The sequence below is a fragment of the Bos javanicus genome, chromosome 14 (assembly GCF_032452875.1).
Source record: "Bos javanicus breed banteng chromosome 14, ARS-OSU_banteng_1.0, whole genome shotgun sequence".
Classification (NCBI taxonomy): Eukaryota; Metazoa; Chordata; class Mammalia; order Artiodactyla; family Bovidae; genus Bos; species Bos javanicus.
The window spans coordinates 54,943,093-54,960,622 of record NC_083881.1 but is presented as its reverse complement, the minus strand read 5'-3'; the positions used below and the strand labels follow the sequence as shown (position 1 = coordinate 54,960,622).

At 43.4% G+C, this 17,530-nt stretch overlaps 1 protein-coding gene across 7 annotated transcripts in view; it reads right to left on the bottom strand.

Moving 5' to 3' along the window:
- The window catches only part of SYBU (syntabulin), a 130,719-nt gene that overhangs the window by 40,986 nt on the left and 72,203 nt on the right, over positions 1 to 17,530 (bottom strand). The window contains exon 1 of one of the 7 annotated variants that reach the window (XM_061439121.1): positions 3,845 to 5,035. The exons of the other annotated variants lie outside the window; for them this stretch is intronic. Within the exon in view, the coding sequence (XP_061295105.1) occupies positions 3,845 to 3,872 (28 nt within the window). The 5' untranslated portion in view covers positions 3,873 to 5,035. Of the gene's footprint in view, positions 1 to 3,844; positions 5,036 to 17,530 lie in introns of those variants that run through there. 7 annotated transcript variants of the gene reach the window in all.

Genomic DNA, 17,530 nt, shown 5'->3' with positions numbered 1-17,530 from the left:
CTCCTGGCTTACTGTTGTATTCCAGTGCCTGGCTCACTGGCTGGCACATCAATAAAGAGTTGCTGAAACAACAAATGAGGAGCATTACTGGGTTGCCTAGAGAATCCCATGGACAGAGGAGCCTGACGGGCTACAGTCCACGGGGTTGCAAACAGTCGGACACGACTGAAGCAACTTAGCACACATACACACACTGGGTTCATATCTGTTAAGTGGTGATTGAGACAGAAGAGAAAAGAAAGGCTGGAAATGCAAAGCTGGAGAATCTCATCCCAAACTCAAGAAGGCCCCAGCTCTGCACAGACAAAACCCCTCCACTATCCCTGGTAAGCTGGGCTCGGCCATATAGGAGACCATGGCATGGCCCATAGATCCTGAACTACTGCTCTCTACTGCACTAAAGAGGACCAAAGCCCCTCAGCCTGAATCCTCTGCTTCCTCTGCAAACACGGCGGGGAAAGCACTGAAGTCAGGTAGGAACCCAGGATCAGGTTCAGGCACAGCCTCCATCTCTCAAGAACAGTCAGGCCCGCCAGTCGCCGGGGCAGAAATCAGATCTTCCTGGCAGAGGCTTGCAGAGCCTGCGTTATCTCAGCCACAAGGGTGAGCACAAGAAGCAAAACCTGCAGGAAGATCCAGTTTCCCTGAATAATGTTGCCACCACACAGGACAAGGGAACAGCCCTCCCTCTGAAACTGCTGTAAACTCCCTCGGATAAAAAAGGACTCAGCAAACAGAACTGCCAACTGAGACCTCAGAATGCTCCTCAGATGTCCACAGAAGGACGTGATCCCCAACTCATGACAGCAGCTCCGGTCACCTAACAAACACTCGACAAATTGTGCATCGTCGAAGCGTGTGCCTGTCTGACTAAAGACAGTGGAAAAGGAAAGCGGGGATTATGTTGTCACAGACCAGTGTCATATAGATAAAAGGTGGCCATGCTAGTGGGATGTTGCTATGGATTTGATTTTTGCCTTGAAATATTCCAAGAGAAGTCTTATTCTAGCTTCATTACTTGAGTGATATTGCATCTGAAATTAGGTTTAGCAAAATATATTTAGTTCTATGTTTGGACAGATAGTGAGTCCCAGGTCCTTAACCTCTAGAGACCTCATATTAAATCACTTTCTACAAATGTCCGCCCCTTTTTTTCCATTCAAGCAAATTGGTATAGCCCTTATTCCACATGCCACGTTCTTTCCAGGGCAAACAGATGGAAGGAAGAGAACATGCCAGAAAGAAGAAATGGAAAATGAAAATGACATTGTAATGAAAATAAAACTGCAAAATATTATCTGGGTCAACTCTTCATGTGTTTTAAAATCAGCACCATCAGGCTCTGCACATATGGCATTGGTTTTACTCTTTTTTTTGGTTCGGATGTCACAGAGGATTAGTGCAAAAGGAAAAACCCCAGCATGGGGCCTATTTTTATACAGATTAATCAATCATTTCCCTTTCCTTTCCTTTCTAATCACTCCCAAAACTCAACTTAATGAAACGGCTCTCATTCAAAATATGTCATTTATTGTACTCTGAATGGAAAACTTTTCAGGAAAGGAAGTGAGCTTAGAATCTGAACCTAAGTTTTTAAATGTCACATTTTTAATTCAAGGTATAACTATTAACTACACTTAGCTATAGCCCAGCCCCTTTTAGCTTACATATCTGCTGTGGACTCTTACATATCCGTTAGTGGCAGCAAAATGAATTGGCAAACATTTCCTTGTGTAGATCTAGATACGGCCATTTGACAAAAACAGAAAGCCACACATTTGAAAAGAAAAAACTACTGCACATCTCACGTTTTGTTTTGTTGTCTACATTTTCAAGTACATTGAATGTCATAATTTCCATCAGAAAACCAAGCACCAAGCACACGGTTAGGTTCTTAGTATTTGCTAGAAAATTTGATAAGCTGAATGGAATCAAACCAAAGAACTGTTCAAACTCTTCAATACACTCTCCCTTAACTACAAGTGATTGTAAAAATGATCATAACGATGCTTACAGTAATCATAATACAACAGCAGTGACTATTTAGTATATGTCATGTGCTACTGATGGTGTCACTGAATTTTCAAAGTAGCTTTATGTCATAGGTACTATTATTAGTTCAGTATATAGATGAGGGACAGGGAGGCCTGGCGTGCTGCGGTTCATGGGGTCGAAAAGAGTTGGACACAACTGAGCGACTGAACTGAACTGATATAGATGAGGAAACAGCAAATTCCAGTATTTTGAGGCTGAAAAAATTCCCATACTCTGCTGGTTTGCAGAGATGGGCAGGAGAATTTGTCACAGACACACTGAAAACGAGAAATGGAGCCTATAATACCGAAAGTGAAAGTGAAAGTCGCTTAGTCGTGTCCAACTCTTTGCAACCCCATGGACTATACAGTCCATGGAATTCTCCATTCCAGAATACTGGAGTGGGTAGCTCTTCCCTTCTCCAGGGGATCTTCCCAACCCAGGGATCGAACCCAGGTCTCTCGCATTGCAGGCAGATTCTTTACCAGCTGAGCCACAACTAATGAGGTGAGAAATTTTGCAGAAAGTGTCATCGACATTGTTTCCATGTCTTTAAAGCCATGATGACTACAGAGTGTATCATGAACTTTTATTTGTCTGCTGCCCCTTTGATGAGTGGAAATTATATTTATAAAATATTAAGACAGTGACCTAAAGTCTGACCTCAGTGACAAAATCAGAGCCAGAGCAGTCACCAGGACATTCACATCCTCAAAGGGTGGTGACTTTTCATCATTTGGGGCAATTAAAATTGAGCCATGAATAACAGCTGGAAGGGATGACATTACACCAGTTCTCCTCTACATGAATGGTTAGTCATGAGTACAGAAAATAAGAGACATTTACAATCTAGCGTGACAGTCTGTGCTCACTGTTCTATATAACTAAAAATGAATCACTCTTACACCAGTACAGTGTATATTCTGCTTTTTGTCTAGAGCTGCTAGACGCCAGCTACCTACTGTGGACAGTCTGAAGATCTAATTTAATGTAATTTTAGAATTACTGAACTAAGTTGGGGTAACCATACGTATAGTCTTTTGTTTCCACTCATTAATTTTAACACCACAGGCATTAATCATTCACCCAGCAGATGAAAATTGCTCTAAGATGACTCATGTGTTTTACAACATTGCAAACCCAACCCTTATGCTCTTGGAAGGTACAAGAAAGCGGAAATGTTAGAGCAAATCATTAATAAACACAAAATTCTTCCCCATCCCAATTCCACGGACCTGAAGAGTTTCTGAATTTTTCCTGAACACTATATGAGAAAAATAAATTAAAACTGGCTAGAGAGATGGTCTCTGAGTAATTTCCATGGTGAACTGGCAGAGATGAGCACATAAGCAAGATCACTCTTGATAATAAATACATCGAGTCTCAGCCTACACGGAGGCCCCATTGCACACTGTGTGCAGGGCCAATTAGCATTAATTGTGCCTGTGCTCGTCTATTCCCATAGCACGTCACTGGGCAAGGACAAGCTCTGCATTTACAAATGCAGCATGCAAGGCTGAGAGTTAGGAGAGCATTCTCAAGTGTGATCATCCATGTCCATCTTTTCCCATTTGCCTCAAACGGCAGATTCACAAATGACAAGGGGTATTTAAAACAATATAGGTGTGTATTTTTCAAAGTTTAGTTTCAGACTCTGCATTCAGGATATCTGAAAGGCAGACGGTTGAAAATTTGTTTCCAGACTACATTTTTAGCCTACCACAAGTAACTTGACACACACATATACACAAAGAACGTATCCTCTGGGATCCAATATAATTATTTACTTACTGTGACTAATATGACTTACTTAGAAGATAAGCTCCGTAGACTTTCATGGCAAACACTGCCTCTGCAAACAGCCTCCCACCACAGGCTGGGGTATGTCTTGTGCAGAAATACAGTATGTGCAGCTCAGCTCATCTCTCCGTGGAGTACAGTCTCAGAGTGGGGTATCCATGGAGACTGAGCCTCCTACTTGTACAGGGCAAGGAAGTTACTCTGCTGGGCACCATAGCAACAGGAGGCAGAGGGGAGGCTGGCCAATCAGGAGAGAGCACAAGAGCTTCTCCCTGGTGACTGCAGCATTTCAAATGAAACCATCGCCCTCATGAATGGACACAAAGCATTTAAGGAAACATCAAATTGTCAAACAGAGGTAAAGGCCTACAGGACAGTCAAGGCTAATCTTTGACAATTATAGAGCAACACTTAAGAGCCTTTATATCCCAAAGAGCAAGGAAGAAATTACATCAAAACCCAACACATTCTTACATGTAATGGCAAGCACGTGACACTTTGAGGAAATTTTTCAGTGTACTTCCTGACTTCCAGCTATTTAAATATGCAAGGCACTTCACAGTTCTCTCTGGGAGGGAGGACCAGGAGACAATCCTTGTTCTCAAGGGAGAAAATGAATTGAAGGCTGTCTGAGACAACTGTTAGCACAGTGTTTCCAAACAGGAGTTTGCTCAGAGCCAAGATGTTTATTAAGCATCCAGAAAAGCCCTTTATTATATTAGAATAATTCTTACTAAGAAGGTAACTGTGATAAATAGGACCAATGCAAACAAGATGGGAAGCGAGCATTCAAATACCTTAAAGTTGAGCTATTTGTAAACTTTGCTCATTTAATCACCATAATGATCATTTACTGAGCACACACTGCAGAACAGGAAAATACGGTAACTACAAACACTTGCCAAATGCTGACACTGATTTTTGCAAAGGTGTAAGACGTGCACGTTTACCTCTCAGCATCGTGCAGTATTTACTCGATGCACATACAGGCATATCTCACCTTACTATGTTTTGTTGTATTGTGCTTCGCAGATACTGCATTTTTTAAAAACCTGAAGGTATGTGGTACTGTGAGTTGTCAGATGATGGTCTGCATATGATAGCATAAACTATTTTTAAATGTATATATTTTTAGACCCAATGCTATTGCACATTTCATATACTACAGTAGAGAGTAAATATAACTTTTATATACTTTAGGAAACCAAAAAATTCACATGACTCACTTCATTGCAATATTCACTTGACTGCAGTGGTCTGGAACCAAACCCACAAAATCTCTAAGGTAGGCCTGTACTCTGTTACATACGTAACATGTTTTATTGTTGGGGGCCAGAGTGAGGTACTCCGCCCGTGGCAAAGGTCATGAGGAAGGAGGCTCGACATACGCAAAGGCGGGATCGAGCCTCAGAGTCCCCCTGGAAATCCTCGAGCAACTACCCCCATAACCAGAGCCTGCCTACTTTACTACTTTGTGCTCTCACCTACACCTCTGACTTTACAGGGGGCTGTCCCCCACCACCTCTTTTGGAGAAGGAGTTAACTTAGAGCTCCAGTTAATAAAAACTCCTGGGCGTGACAAGAGTGTTTTAACCTACAAACTCCTCTGAAGGTTCTCTAGCCTGCCTGACAGGCTTGTCCGGCCACATGTGATTGCTCACAGCCTCCCAACCATGAGAGGCACAAGATGCTTTAAACCCTCTAAAAACAGGTTCCTTAGAAAAGTTAGAAAACTATTAGTATAAGTATAGTGGGCTGATTAGAAATTGTATTGGTGAAGGGTTTTTCATTTGTTGAGCCAATGTTTGTTGCTAAGTCTCCATATCCCCTGCCCTTACACACATTAATGAATATATAGAAGAAATAAGTATTAACCTTTGATATTAATCACGTTAGACCTTAGGCTAAGTAAATTCTTTCCTTAACTAAAACCCACTACACCCTCACCCTATAGGAATGTAACTTTATTTGGGTGGCGTCTGTTTTAAGAATAATCACCCCTGGAGAAATAAGTGTCCTGGTTGACTGACCACTGTCACAAGGAGAGGGTCATAAATTGTCAGCAGGCCCCCTGCCAGAAGATGATGTAACACCCCTAAGACCTCTGTATACATTTTATGAAGCACCTGACTTTGATAAAAGTCAGGACTGCTGACCCCACGTGACTTTTGCATAACATCTCAGTGTATAAATGTAGACTATGGAAAATAAAGAATTGGGATCAGTTTCTCAAAATACTGGTCTCCCCATGTCGCTCTCTCTCTCAAACTCTGGCTGAGTCTCCATCTGGAGCGCGGAACCCACCATGCTTACTAATTATGCCTGGGCTTCTCAGATCCGACCGGCGAGGCCTCAGTGTCTCCTCTCCTTCGGGAGAACGGAAGGACGCCTGCGGCCTACGTAAGTGGTGCAAGCTTCTTGTCTTGAAGTTTTATTGGTCTCCCACGTAAACCAAGCTACTCAGCCTCTTTTCTCCACTGAATTTTCCTACTGAGCTATCCTTATTCTATTACTCTTTATATCTTTAATTAATATCTAATTGAAGCTATTGTATCCTGACCCTCGCCGACGCTGTCCCCGCTTCGAATACCCTGGATCAGCCGGGGCTGGACCCCAGCATTTTATGATTCTCACAGCAACATAAGAAAGATAAGTAGTAATTATTCCTCCATATGACAAAAGAGAAATCATTTCCTCATATTTACAAAAGAAACTATCCGGCATATGAACTCCCCTGTCTCCCACTGCTTGGCAAGTGACGTGGTGCCCCCTATTCAATATCTAAATATAAGGTGAGGCACTCTCTTCCCACAATTACCTCACACAAAAGCAAGCTCCTTATTTTAAAGTCTTTCCAAAGCCTCTTATTATAGAGATCTCTCTTATAATTACCTTCTTTGAACAAAAAGTGTCATTTGAAAAAGACACAGGGGACTGAATCGACCTCAATCAGTATTGTTTTGGGCTGCCTTCAGGGGTCGACTGATGGGATTGTTTAAAATGAAGGGGGCCAAGAAATTCAAAAGCAGATTTTGCAATTATTCCTGTGGTATGACTGGTATGACTCCTCCAGCCTTTTTTAAAGATCAGCTTAAATAGCAGTGTTGTTCAGTCGCTAAGTCGTGTCTGACTCTTTGCAATCCCATGGACCGCAGCACGCCTGGTCTCCCTTGTCCCTCACTGTGTCCCTGAGTATGCCCAAGTGCATGTCCACTGAATCGGTGATGCCATCCAACAATCTCATGCTCTGCTGCTTCTGCTATTAAATAGCAATAATCAAAGATTAAGTTGTGGAGATTGAAAAAAAAAACATACTCTTTGCTAACTGGACTTAGTAACTGAATAGCTTTGGGTATTGATGGATACTGACATTGCATTTACAGGGAAACAGAAAAACCAGCTGCCCTCATGCTCTCCATGGGTGCTGTGATGGTCTGCTAGCTGTCCTCCAATGTCCATCCCCATTCTTTCCTTCTTCCATAATAATAGATGCCCAGCTGACTCAGATGTCCTGGAATATAATTGGAAATGACGTGTGCCACTTCTGTGCCCTGACCGTAAAGTGATTGGGTGAGTATCCCCTGGTCCCTCTCTCCCTCCTTCTTCCTGGAGAAGGACAGCCGACCTGACACGCTGCCTACCAGCCTCAGTCCCCCAAACACCTAGGGACTGTTTTATGACGAAGATCAGCTTCTGTCTAGTTTTTAACCTCTGGATTTGGGAGCCTCTTTTTACATTAACTTAACAGCTACCCTCACAGTACTCGTAGGCTCGAAAATAATGTTCAATGAGAGCTCCAGATATGAATTCAAAATGGCTTTGTATCAAACAAATTGGGCAGAAGTGAAGATAACTTGCTCTGGAAAAGACATTGGAAAAGACACCCGAGTTGAAAACTAGCTCCAGGGATGAGGAGGGCAATAAATTTCTTATATTAATGATGAATAACAAGATTCCTGCTTCTAAATAAATAACAGAGTATACATTTGTATGTTTAACTAAAAAAATAAATTTAAAAAACCTACCAGCTATTGACTGTTTCATCCATCTCTAAAGGTTTATGCAAGTTAGCAAATAAAACATTTTTAATCTCATTAGGAAAATGCAGGACCTTGTATTCTCTCATATACACTGTTTCCTACACTTGGCTCTGTTTTCACTGCCTTCTCCTTCATTAACCTGCTTCCAGTTTCATCTCTTGATAATGTAAGCTCCACAGAGCAACCAAAAGGGCCTTGAACATATACACTAAATTGTGTTGCGTTGAGAGCATGCTCAGTTATGTCTGACTCTGGGCTCTATGGACTGTAGCCCACCAGGCTCCTCTGTCCAGGGAATTTTCCTGACCTAGGGGTGGAACCTGCATCTCCTGTGACTCCTGCGTTGGCAGGCAGATTCTTTATCACTGAGCCACCTGGGAAACCCATATATTAAATTATGTCTCTCTCAAAACTGGCCAGTAGGTTCCCATTGTTTGATGCAGACTTCACCTGCAATTACTCTTTCTTCTTCCTAGCTCACTGCTTCACTCACTGTCCCCGCAAACCCTCCGCAAGTGCAAAGGAATATGACTAAGTTCTCAGTTCAAATGTCACCTCCCCAGACACTCCCTGCCCAATGCTCATCACTGGCTATAGCCTTCCCTTGTTTTAAGTGTCACTATCTGAACTTATCTTGTTTGTGTGCTTGTGTATCAGCCATCTCCCTATATCAGGCAGGTTCCAAGAGAACAGGCATCTTGTTTGTTTTTTCCCCTCCTCTGTCCTGAAAGCCTGGAACAATGGTGTCAGCACAGAATAAATGCTTTGTAAATGCTTGTTGAGCGAATGAGTGAAAGCTGGTCAATCAGTGTATAGCCAGGATTCAAACTGAAGTTCAGCAGAACCCTTATAGGTGGTGAAGTGAGTGAGGTTTGCTGCCGGGAGCCGGCATATTGCATATTGAGTGCATATTGCATATTGCATATTGAGTGCAGCACTTTCCACAGCATCATCTTTCAAGATCTGGAATAGCTCAACTGGAATTCTATCACTGCCGGGAGCCAGCGTGAGGAACTCCGCCCATGACAAAGGTCACGAGAAAGGAGGCTCGGCATACGCAAAGGCGGGATCGAGCCTCAGGAGTCCCCCATCTACCCCCAAAACCAGAGTCTGCCTACTTTCTGCTTTGTGCTCTCACCTACACCTCTGACTTTACGGGGGGCTGTCCCCCACTACCTCTCTCTGAAACAAGAGTTAGCTTACAGCTCCAGTTAATAATTCCTGGGTGTGACAGTGTTTCAACCTACAAACTCCTTTGGAAGTCCTCTAGCCTGCCTGAATAGGTTTTTCCGGCCACATGTGATTGCTCAGAGCCTCCCAACTGTGAGAGGCATGAGATGTTCTAAACTGTCTAAATACAGATTCCTTTGAGCAGTTAAAAGATTGATTAGAAATTGTATTGGTGAAGGGTTTTTCACTTGTTGGGCCAATGTTTGCTGCTGAGTCTCCATATCCCTTACCTGCTGTGTCCCTGGCAGTGTATTGATTAATATAATTGGTGTAAGTAGTAGCTTTAATGTTTGTAACCTGGGACCCTTGAGTTAATTCTTTTTCTTGTTATAGCCCACCACACCTTTGCTCTGTAGGAATGCAACTTTGTCTAATGCTTTTTGGAGGCTGGCGCCTGACTTTAGAATAATCACCTTTAGAGAAAAAGGCCTCCGGGCCAGAAGATGATGCAAATCACCTAAACTTTTGCATATGATAAGTTTGCAGGAAGAAAGCCTGGCTTACTGCATGACTCTACCCCTTCCCCCATTATCCTCTATGCATAACTTAAGGTATACAAACTACTTTGGAAAATAAAGTGCGGGCCTTGTTCACCGAAACTTGGTCTCCCCATGTCGTTCTTTCTCTTACCTTCAGGCTGAATTATTCAGCCTCTTTTCTCCACTGAATTTCTTCACTGAGCTATCCTCATTCTATTACTTTATATCCTTAATTAAAGTTTAATTAAGCAGTTGTTTCCTGATCCTCGCCGACGCCGTCCCCGCTTCGAATTCCCTGGATCCACCGGGGCTGGACCCCGGCAGTTTGCTGTCTTTTAGGCTCCTATACAAAAATCACCTTCCTGCAAAGCCACAGACATTCTAGTCCATGTAATGGATTTGAATTCAAAACGGCTTGGATTGTAAGTCCACTGTGGCCAGTTTCCTGAGGCTCACCTCACTTAACTGTGGCCTGCAGCAACACTGCCTACTGCTGAACCTTGGCTGCTGTTAGACACAGGTTCAGGTGGTAGAAGACTGTAACTCACTGAATTACCCCAACGAACTTACTTAAGTTTGGTTCAACACGTAACTTCCATCAGTAGCCCAGTCCACCCAAACGCCACCCACCTAATTATACAGACAAAGAAGACAGAGAAGTCAGGGTACTTTTCCCTCTACCTCCTTTCTTGTTAGGCACATTGTTTTGCTGGGTTTCCCTAGTGGCTCAGATGGTAAAGAATCTGCCCGCAATGCAGGAGACCCAGGTTCGATCCCTGGGTCGGGAAGATTCCCTGGAGGGGACATAGCAACCCACTCCAGTACTCTTGCCTGGGAAATCCCATGGACAGAGGGGCCTAGTAGCCTACAGTCCAGTCAGTCAGCTCAGTCGTGTCTGACTCTTTTTGACCCCGTGGGCTGTAGCACGTCGTGGACTACAGTCCATGGGGTTGCAAAGAGTCAGACATGACTGAGCAGCTAACACTTTGCTACCAAAGTGCATGGTTCCCTCACATGCAGCCTGGGAATTCTCTGGCTCTGGGTTCTGGTACCTTGACCTTTCTCTGCCTCTTCACGACAGGGAAGGACTCCAAACTGTTGCCATTCCCATACTGGTTGTGCTATATGCTAAGTTGCTTCAGTTGTGTCTGACTCTTTGCAACCCTATGGACTATAACCCTCCAGGCTCCCCTGTCCCTGGGATTCTCCAGGCAAGAATACTGGAGTGGGTTGCCATGCCCTTCTCCAGGGGATCTTCTTGACCCAGGGATTGAACCCGCGTCTCTTATATCTCCTGCGTTGGCAGGCGGGTTCTTTACCACTAGTACCACTTGGGAAGCCCCATACTGGATGGGTTTCCTTAATTAAACCCATTTCTGTACATGCAGTGTCCTCAATAAACTCTTCTCAATTGGCTGTGGGTGGGGGAGAAGCCCAACCTAAAGCATATATCTGCATGATTTATAACTCTTAGTTTATAGGTTTGTGTGTAAAATACATTTTCAGGTTTATTTCTCTTGGGCTGGTAGTCGATAAACATCTTTAATGGTGGGTGTGTGGTCTGCTGGGGCATCTGCTATGTGTGAGATACCACTATCGCTTTGTTCTCAGCACATTAGAGCACTTAGGAAGCATCTGGCGAGCCCCCAAATCGGTAGCTATAACACTGTAGGTGCAATAAATCCCAGTAGACCTGGGATGTGGACAGCAGTCGCCTCTGAGAAGAAGAGGATTATAACTCACTAATTCTTATGGGAAAACCATTAGCAGACCATTTGGCCGCATCACATTGATTGGGTGCACCATCAAAGGCACAGATGGGAGGAAGCCATGAGAGTAAATATGTAAGTAACCCTGCGATAAAGATAAACACCCAGGGCTCCTCATCACAGTTCAGCGTTTTTTTTTTCCACCCGTCTGGTCTCTGCTGGGGAGAAGAGGCAGACTATACAGCAGCTCATCATAAAACATTTTGTGCTGATTCCTGGGGGGGCATTTTTTCTCTCAGAGTGAAAGTTTCAGAGATCCACTTCAGTATCGGTGCAAAAGCTCCTGTTTAAGTTGACAAAACCTAATGATCATTGTTTATGAAACTATTAGTGACACACAGGGCGGCACATTAAACACTGTGACAAGTAGAGAAAGAAGTAGATCATGATCAAGTGGAAACTCTGAAGACCCTCACATCCTTTGATGTTGACATCTTCATGGTTTATTTTCCTGATCTGCATCCAAATAGCCTCCTGTGTTCAATTTTCTGTATTTCATTGAAGTTACATTGAGGGTCATTGATTTGGTTAGCAGCAGCCAGCATAATAAGTATATGGACTGTATCAGATAATCTATAGGGCTCCACAGATATTTTTTTTAAAAATCCCTGTCTTATATCAACACATCTTTCTCAATTGTCATACTTCCCTGTTACAATTAAAATTTTTCCTTTGAAGTTGGACCTTACAACCAGTGTGGTAGTTAAGAGTCAAAAGCAAAACTACACTGTTTAGGATCCATTTACAGACTGTGACCTTGCATGAATTAGCTTCTCTATGCCAGTTTCTCCATCTGTAAAAGTGGGGACAATGATACCCCCTTCTCACACTGATATTAGGATTAAATGAGTAAAGTCCTTGGAATTTTGCCTGGGACAGTTAAGTCTCAATAAATATGGGCTACAACAATTTTTAATCAAATTTCAGAGTCATGCAAGCACACAATTACATCTAATATAGTCTTCCAGATATGTTTAGCATCTGAAACAGACTAAAGACTTTATTTGAGATTGGGCTTTGAAAGACCTTTGAAACTATAAGCTATTAGAAAAGCACTGTCTGCCAAAGAATGCAGAATGTTTCCATAAAACCCAAATCTCTTTTAGCACTAAAATTTTAATTTTTCCATTCTATGAAAATATTTCTAAAATGCTTCAGGAATTTTCCTGCCTTCATACACATAATTTTCTGCCAACTACACCATCACAATGACTCAGTCTGTTTCTAGAACATTAAGTATTGCATTAAGTGCTATAAGAAGCCTCTCATGTGGTGCTAGTGATAAAGAATGTGCCTGCCAGTGCAGGAGATGCAAGAGATGCGGGGTCAGGAAGATTCCCTGGAGTAGGGAATGGCAACTCACTTCAGCATTCTTGCCTGGGAAATCCCACAGACAGAGGAGCCTGGCAGGCAACAGCCCATGGGGTCACAAAGAGTCAGATACAACTGAGCACACATACACACACAAGTGCTACAAACATTTAATAGGCTGTCATGCTTTTTAGTGGTCTTTTGTTTGCTTTTTACATATTTTCCCTTTCATATTTTCTCTTTCCTCATTGTCAAACCATAATCTGTCAATCAACTCACGCTCTCTCCAGTGTCCTCCAATAGCAAACACTCCTCTTGTTTTATATGAACTGGGAGAACATGACATGCTAGAATTTTGTTTTAATAAACATAAGTTATGTGTGACAGTTTCAAGGATATTCCTTGTAAACAAAGTGCAAGGAATCTCTGATAGCTATTTTAAGAGCAACGAATGACTGTTATTAACATTTACTAAGGAATTGTTTTCTGCCAGATGGAACGCTGGGCATCTTACATTCTTTAATCTGTTTAATGGACACAATAACCCATTCTAAAGATGCCAAACACAAAGTTTCTGGAAGATAACAAGTAGTTGAAGAGTGCATTGTTAAAGAGGTGGCATGAAGCTGTGAGCCTGGTGTACTGGATTCCTGAGTCTGGTGGTTAGTAAGGTATCCCTGCAGCCCCACCCCACCCATCCATTCACACTTTTTCCCCCAAGAAACCACAAGCTGGGTAACCTGCGGAGAAGTGTAAGCTAAGTTCTTGAGTGTCCTCTTTGTAGTCAAGTTATTGTAAGAACATATGCCCCGCTCACGCCCCACCCTGTACATTGTCCCTTTTATTCGACACAACTAACTTTAAAGTGAAAGGGACGATGCCCCTGATAAGCACGGAACACCTGCGGGCCGTTGGCTGTGTGCGAAGGAGCCTCCATCTCCTTAAACCAGTGTTGATTAATCATCAGTCCAGTTGGTGCCTTCTGAGTTTTCTAGCAAATGCCTCTGAAAGTGGGAAATCATCTTTTTAAAGTCACCCATCCTCTGTTACTGTGGTGAGGTTATTACAGTTCATCTGGCCAGGTTTCTGATTTCAATAGCCTGGGTGGTGTCTGATGACAGGGGAATACTAACTTAGTCTGAATTCTGATGGTGGCGGTGACATCTTTCAAATGTAGTTTTCAACATTTCAGTTTCTAAATGTGGATTTCTTTTCAGTTATAATGACCCTAACCATTTGCTCTTGATCTACCTCCTTAAACGGCAGGTTTTTTTTTTTCCTCCCTTTCACTTTTTCTAATTATTTGTTCAAATTGTGTAGTTGTTTCCTTAGCTCTCCCACAAGCCTTGTATAGGAAGGATTTACTACTTGCATTTGTACAACACTGACACTGGGTCTTTTTCTCCTTTGGGTTAAGATGCTCCCCAAGTAGACAATCAAGCATTAAAGGCGGCCCAGGAAAATCATGTAATGTTCTAGTGCAGAAATCCAATTAAAACTTTCCTTTCTGGGTGACAACAATCTCATCAGGAAAACTGACTGTGGACTAAAATCAGGATAAGCATCTGAGAGAAGGAATGCTAACAATGTAGATCTCTCAAAAAGTAATGGCATTGGCATATATACACTACTATTGCATGCGTGTGTGCTAAGCTGCTTCAGTCTTGCCCTACTCTTTGTGACCCTATGGACTGTAGCCTGCCAGGCTCCTCTGTCCATAGGATTCTCCATGCAAGAATACCAGAGTTGATTGCCATTTCCTACTCCAGGGGATCTTCCAGACCCAGGGATGGAACCCACGTCTCTTATGTCTCCTGCATTGGCAGGCAGATTCCTTACCACTAACGCCACCTGGGAAGCCCGTACACTACTATTAATACACGTAAAATAGATAACTAAGAAGGACCTACCTACTCTACAGCACAGGGAGCTCTACTCAGTACACTGTAATGACCTCTACGGGAAAAGAACCTAAAAAAGAGAGAGAATATATGTATATGTAAGGGCTTCCCAGGTGGACCAGTGGTGAGGAACCTGCCTGCCAGTGCAGGAGACATAAGAGACGCGGGTTCAACCCCTGGGTCAGGGAGACCCCCTGGAGGAGGGAATGGCAACCCACTCCAGTATTCTTGCCTGGAGAATCCTATGGACAGAGAAGGGGAGGGGGTGGCTGTAGTCCATAGGCTTGCAGAGTCGGACACGATTGAAGCAACTTAGCATAGCACAGCATGTGTATGTACAACTAATTCACTCTGCTGTACAGCAGAAGCTAGCACAACATTGTAAATCAACTATATTCCAATAAAAATGAATTATTATAAAGAGGTCCCTACAGCATGCCTTCATTCCCTTCCTTTTAATCTGTACTATAGCCCAGCTTTATCGTACAGTTTTCTGTCTTGAATGATAAGGTCCCCAAGAGCAAGGATGATGCTGAGGTCATCTCTGCCTATCTTTCCCATACTCCACCCACACTAAACATCATTCCATTCTCATTGAAGGATTTACTGCACACCTGTGTCATGACAGACATTGTATTAGGCTCTAGAGATACAGTCTTGAACGTCTGCTGAGTTGACTCATGAAAACATGAAAAAGGCAAAGCCATTATCCAACTGACTGCAGGGTTATTTTCTTTCACTGTTTGGTGGCAATTTTTAATTAAATCTGAATAGGCATTAAGTGATAGAAGCCAAAATGACAGAAGGCGCACTGCCTCCGAGAAGGTCCAGCACGAGTCCTGCCTAGAAGGCAAGGCTTCCATGCTGTGAGTGCCGTGGTGCCCTGCTGGGGAGGTGCGGGTGTGCTCAGCTTACCTTTCTAAGCCCTTCCTGGCATCCTGTGACACAGTTCCCTTCTCCTTCTGCCTTAGGTACCCAGCCAACATTACTATGGAGCTTCCCAGGTGGCTCAGTGGTAAAGAATCTGCCTGTCAATGCAGGAGATGCAGGTTCGATCCCTGGGTTGGGATGATCCCTGGAGGAGGGAATGGTAACCCACTCCAGTATTCTTTCCTGGAGAATCACCATGGAAAGAGGAGCTTGGTGGGCTACAGTCCATGGAGTTGCAAAGAGTTGGACATGACTGAGTGACTAAGCACACACACACACACACATACAACATTATTAGTTCTTATCTGAACAACCAAAGGGGCATTTCAATAACTCCTTTCCAAGGTGAACAGCAGTTTCCAGAATCTAGAACAACAGACCTAAAATTAAATGGGCCCAGGTTAATGTTAAAGGGCCCTGGAGCATCTGTGTAGGAGACTAATTGCTTGCTATTTTAATAAACTGGTATTGGTTCTAATGAGTTGATTTATTTTAAAAAAGTAGAGCATACATCAAGAGTGGAAGATGAGTTTAGGCTGAGGGGAGATGGTCACCTGGGGCTGTGGAGGAGGTGGAACATTTTAATAACCGGTGAGCAGTATCTTCTTGTGGCTTAACGACAGATTCTCTGCATTTTATAGATTTTGGAGTAACCCAAGGCCCTTGTGTCTTGGGTTTCTCTCTTCTTAGTTACGAGACTGACAGGTTTATTCTGCTGAAAATTCAGATAGCTATAAGTTCCAGTGCAGACTGCTTTAAATACAAAGAGCTTACCGTACAGACTGGAGAAGGAAATGGCAACCCACTCCAGTATTCTTGCCTGGAGTATCCCATGGACAGAGGAGCCTGACGGGCTACAGTCCATGGGGTCGCAAGAGTCGGACATGACTTAGCGACTAAACCACCACCACCACTGGGAACCAATGGGTCCCTACAGATAGGGACCCATTCAAAAGCTCAAGCAATGCCTTTTAGTGATGACATTAGGAACCTCAGGCAACTGAAAAATACACTTTAGGGACCCTTGTGACCTTGATCAAATGCAAATAAATCAAAAGATCCTGAGGTCAGCACTGCTTAGGTGATTAAATCAGAAGCAGTTGACCAAGGTGCTATTTCAGGCTCTGCCCCTGGGCAGGGTTATTAACTAGGAGTTAAAAATCCTAATAAAGGGGGCCCATAAAACCCAGAAATAGTATGTGATATTTTGTGCATATTTTTCTGGAATATGGGTCCATGGCCTTCAGGATTCTCAAAGGGTCCATTATTATGGAAACAGCATGAAGAACAACTCGTGTTTCCTTTCTTTCCTCCTTCCTTCTTTTCCTTCCTCCCTCCCCACTCACTCCTTGTTAGTCTTTTTGTCTGTACTTTCTACTTAAACATCCTCAGCAAGACAAGTAGCTGATATTCAACACGTATCTTCTGTAGGAACCAAGACTTGCTCAGGGTGAATTCTGTGCATACACACAGGGTTTTTAACCCTCATTAAGATATGATTATTCTTATGATGATTATTGAAACAAGGCTTCCCTTGGGCCTTAGCGGTGAAGAATCTGCCTGCAGTGCAGGAGACATGGGTTCTATCCCTGGATTGGGAAGATCCCCTGGAGGAGGAAATGGCAGCCCACTCCAGCATTCTTTCCTGGAGAATCCCATGGCCGGAGAAGCCTGGAGGACCACAGTGCGTATGGTCACAAAGTCAGACACGACTGAGTGACTGAGCATATGATGACCACTGAAACAAGGAAGGGCACGGGTAGTCTTGAAGTGAAAGTGAAAGTGTTAGTCACTTAGTCGTGCCCAACTCTTTGTGACCCTGTGCATTGTAGTCTGACAGCCTCCTCTGTCCTTGGGATTCTCCGGGCAAGAATACTGGGGTGGGTTTCTGTGCCCTCCACCAGGGGATCTTCCCAACCCAGGGATCGAACCCAGGTCTCCCACATTACTGGCAGATTCTTTACCATCTGAGCCACCAGGGAAGGCCAAGGATAATCTTAATGGCCATTTAACTTAGTTTGTTCTTGCTGTACCAC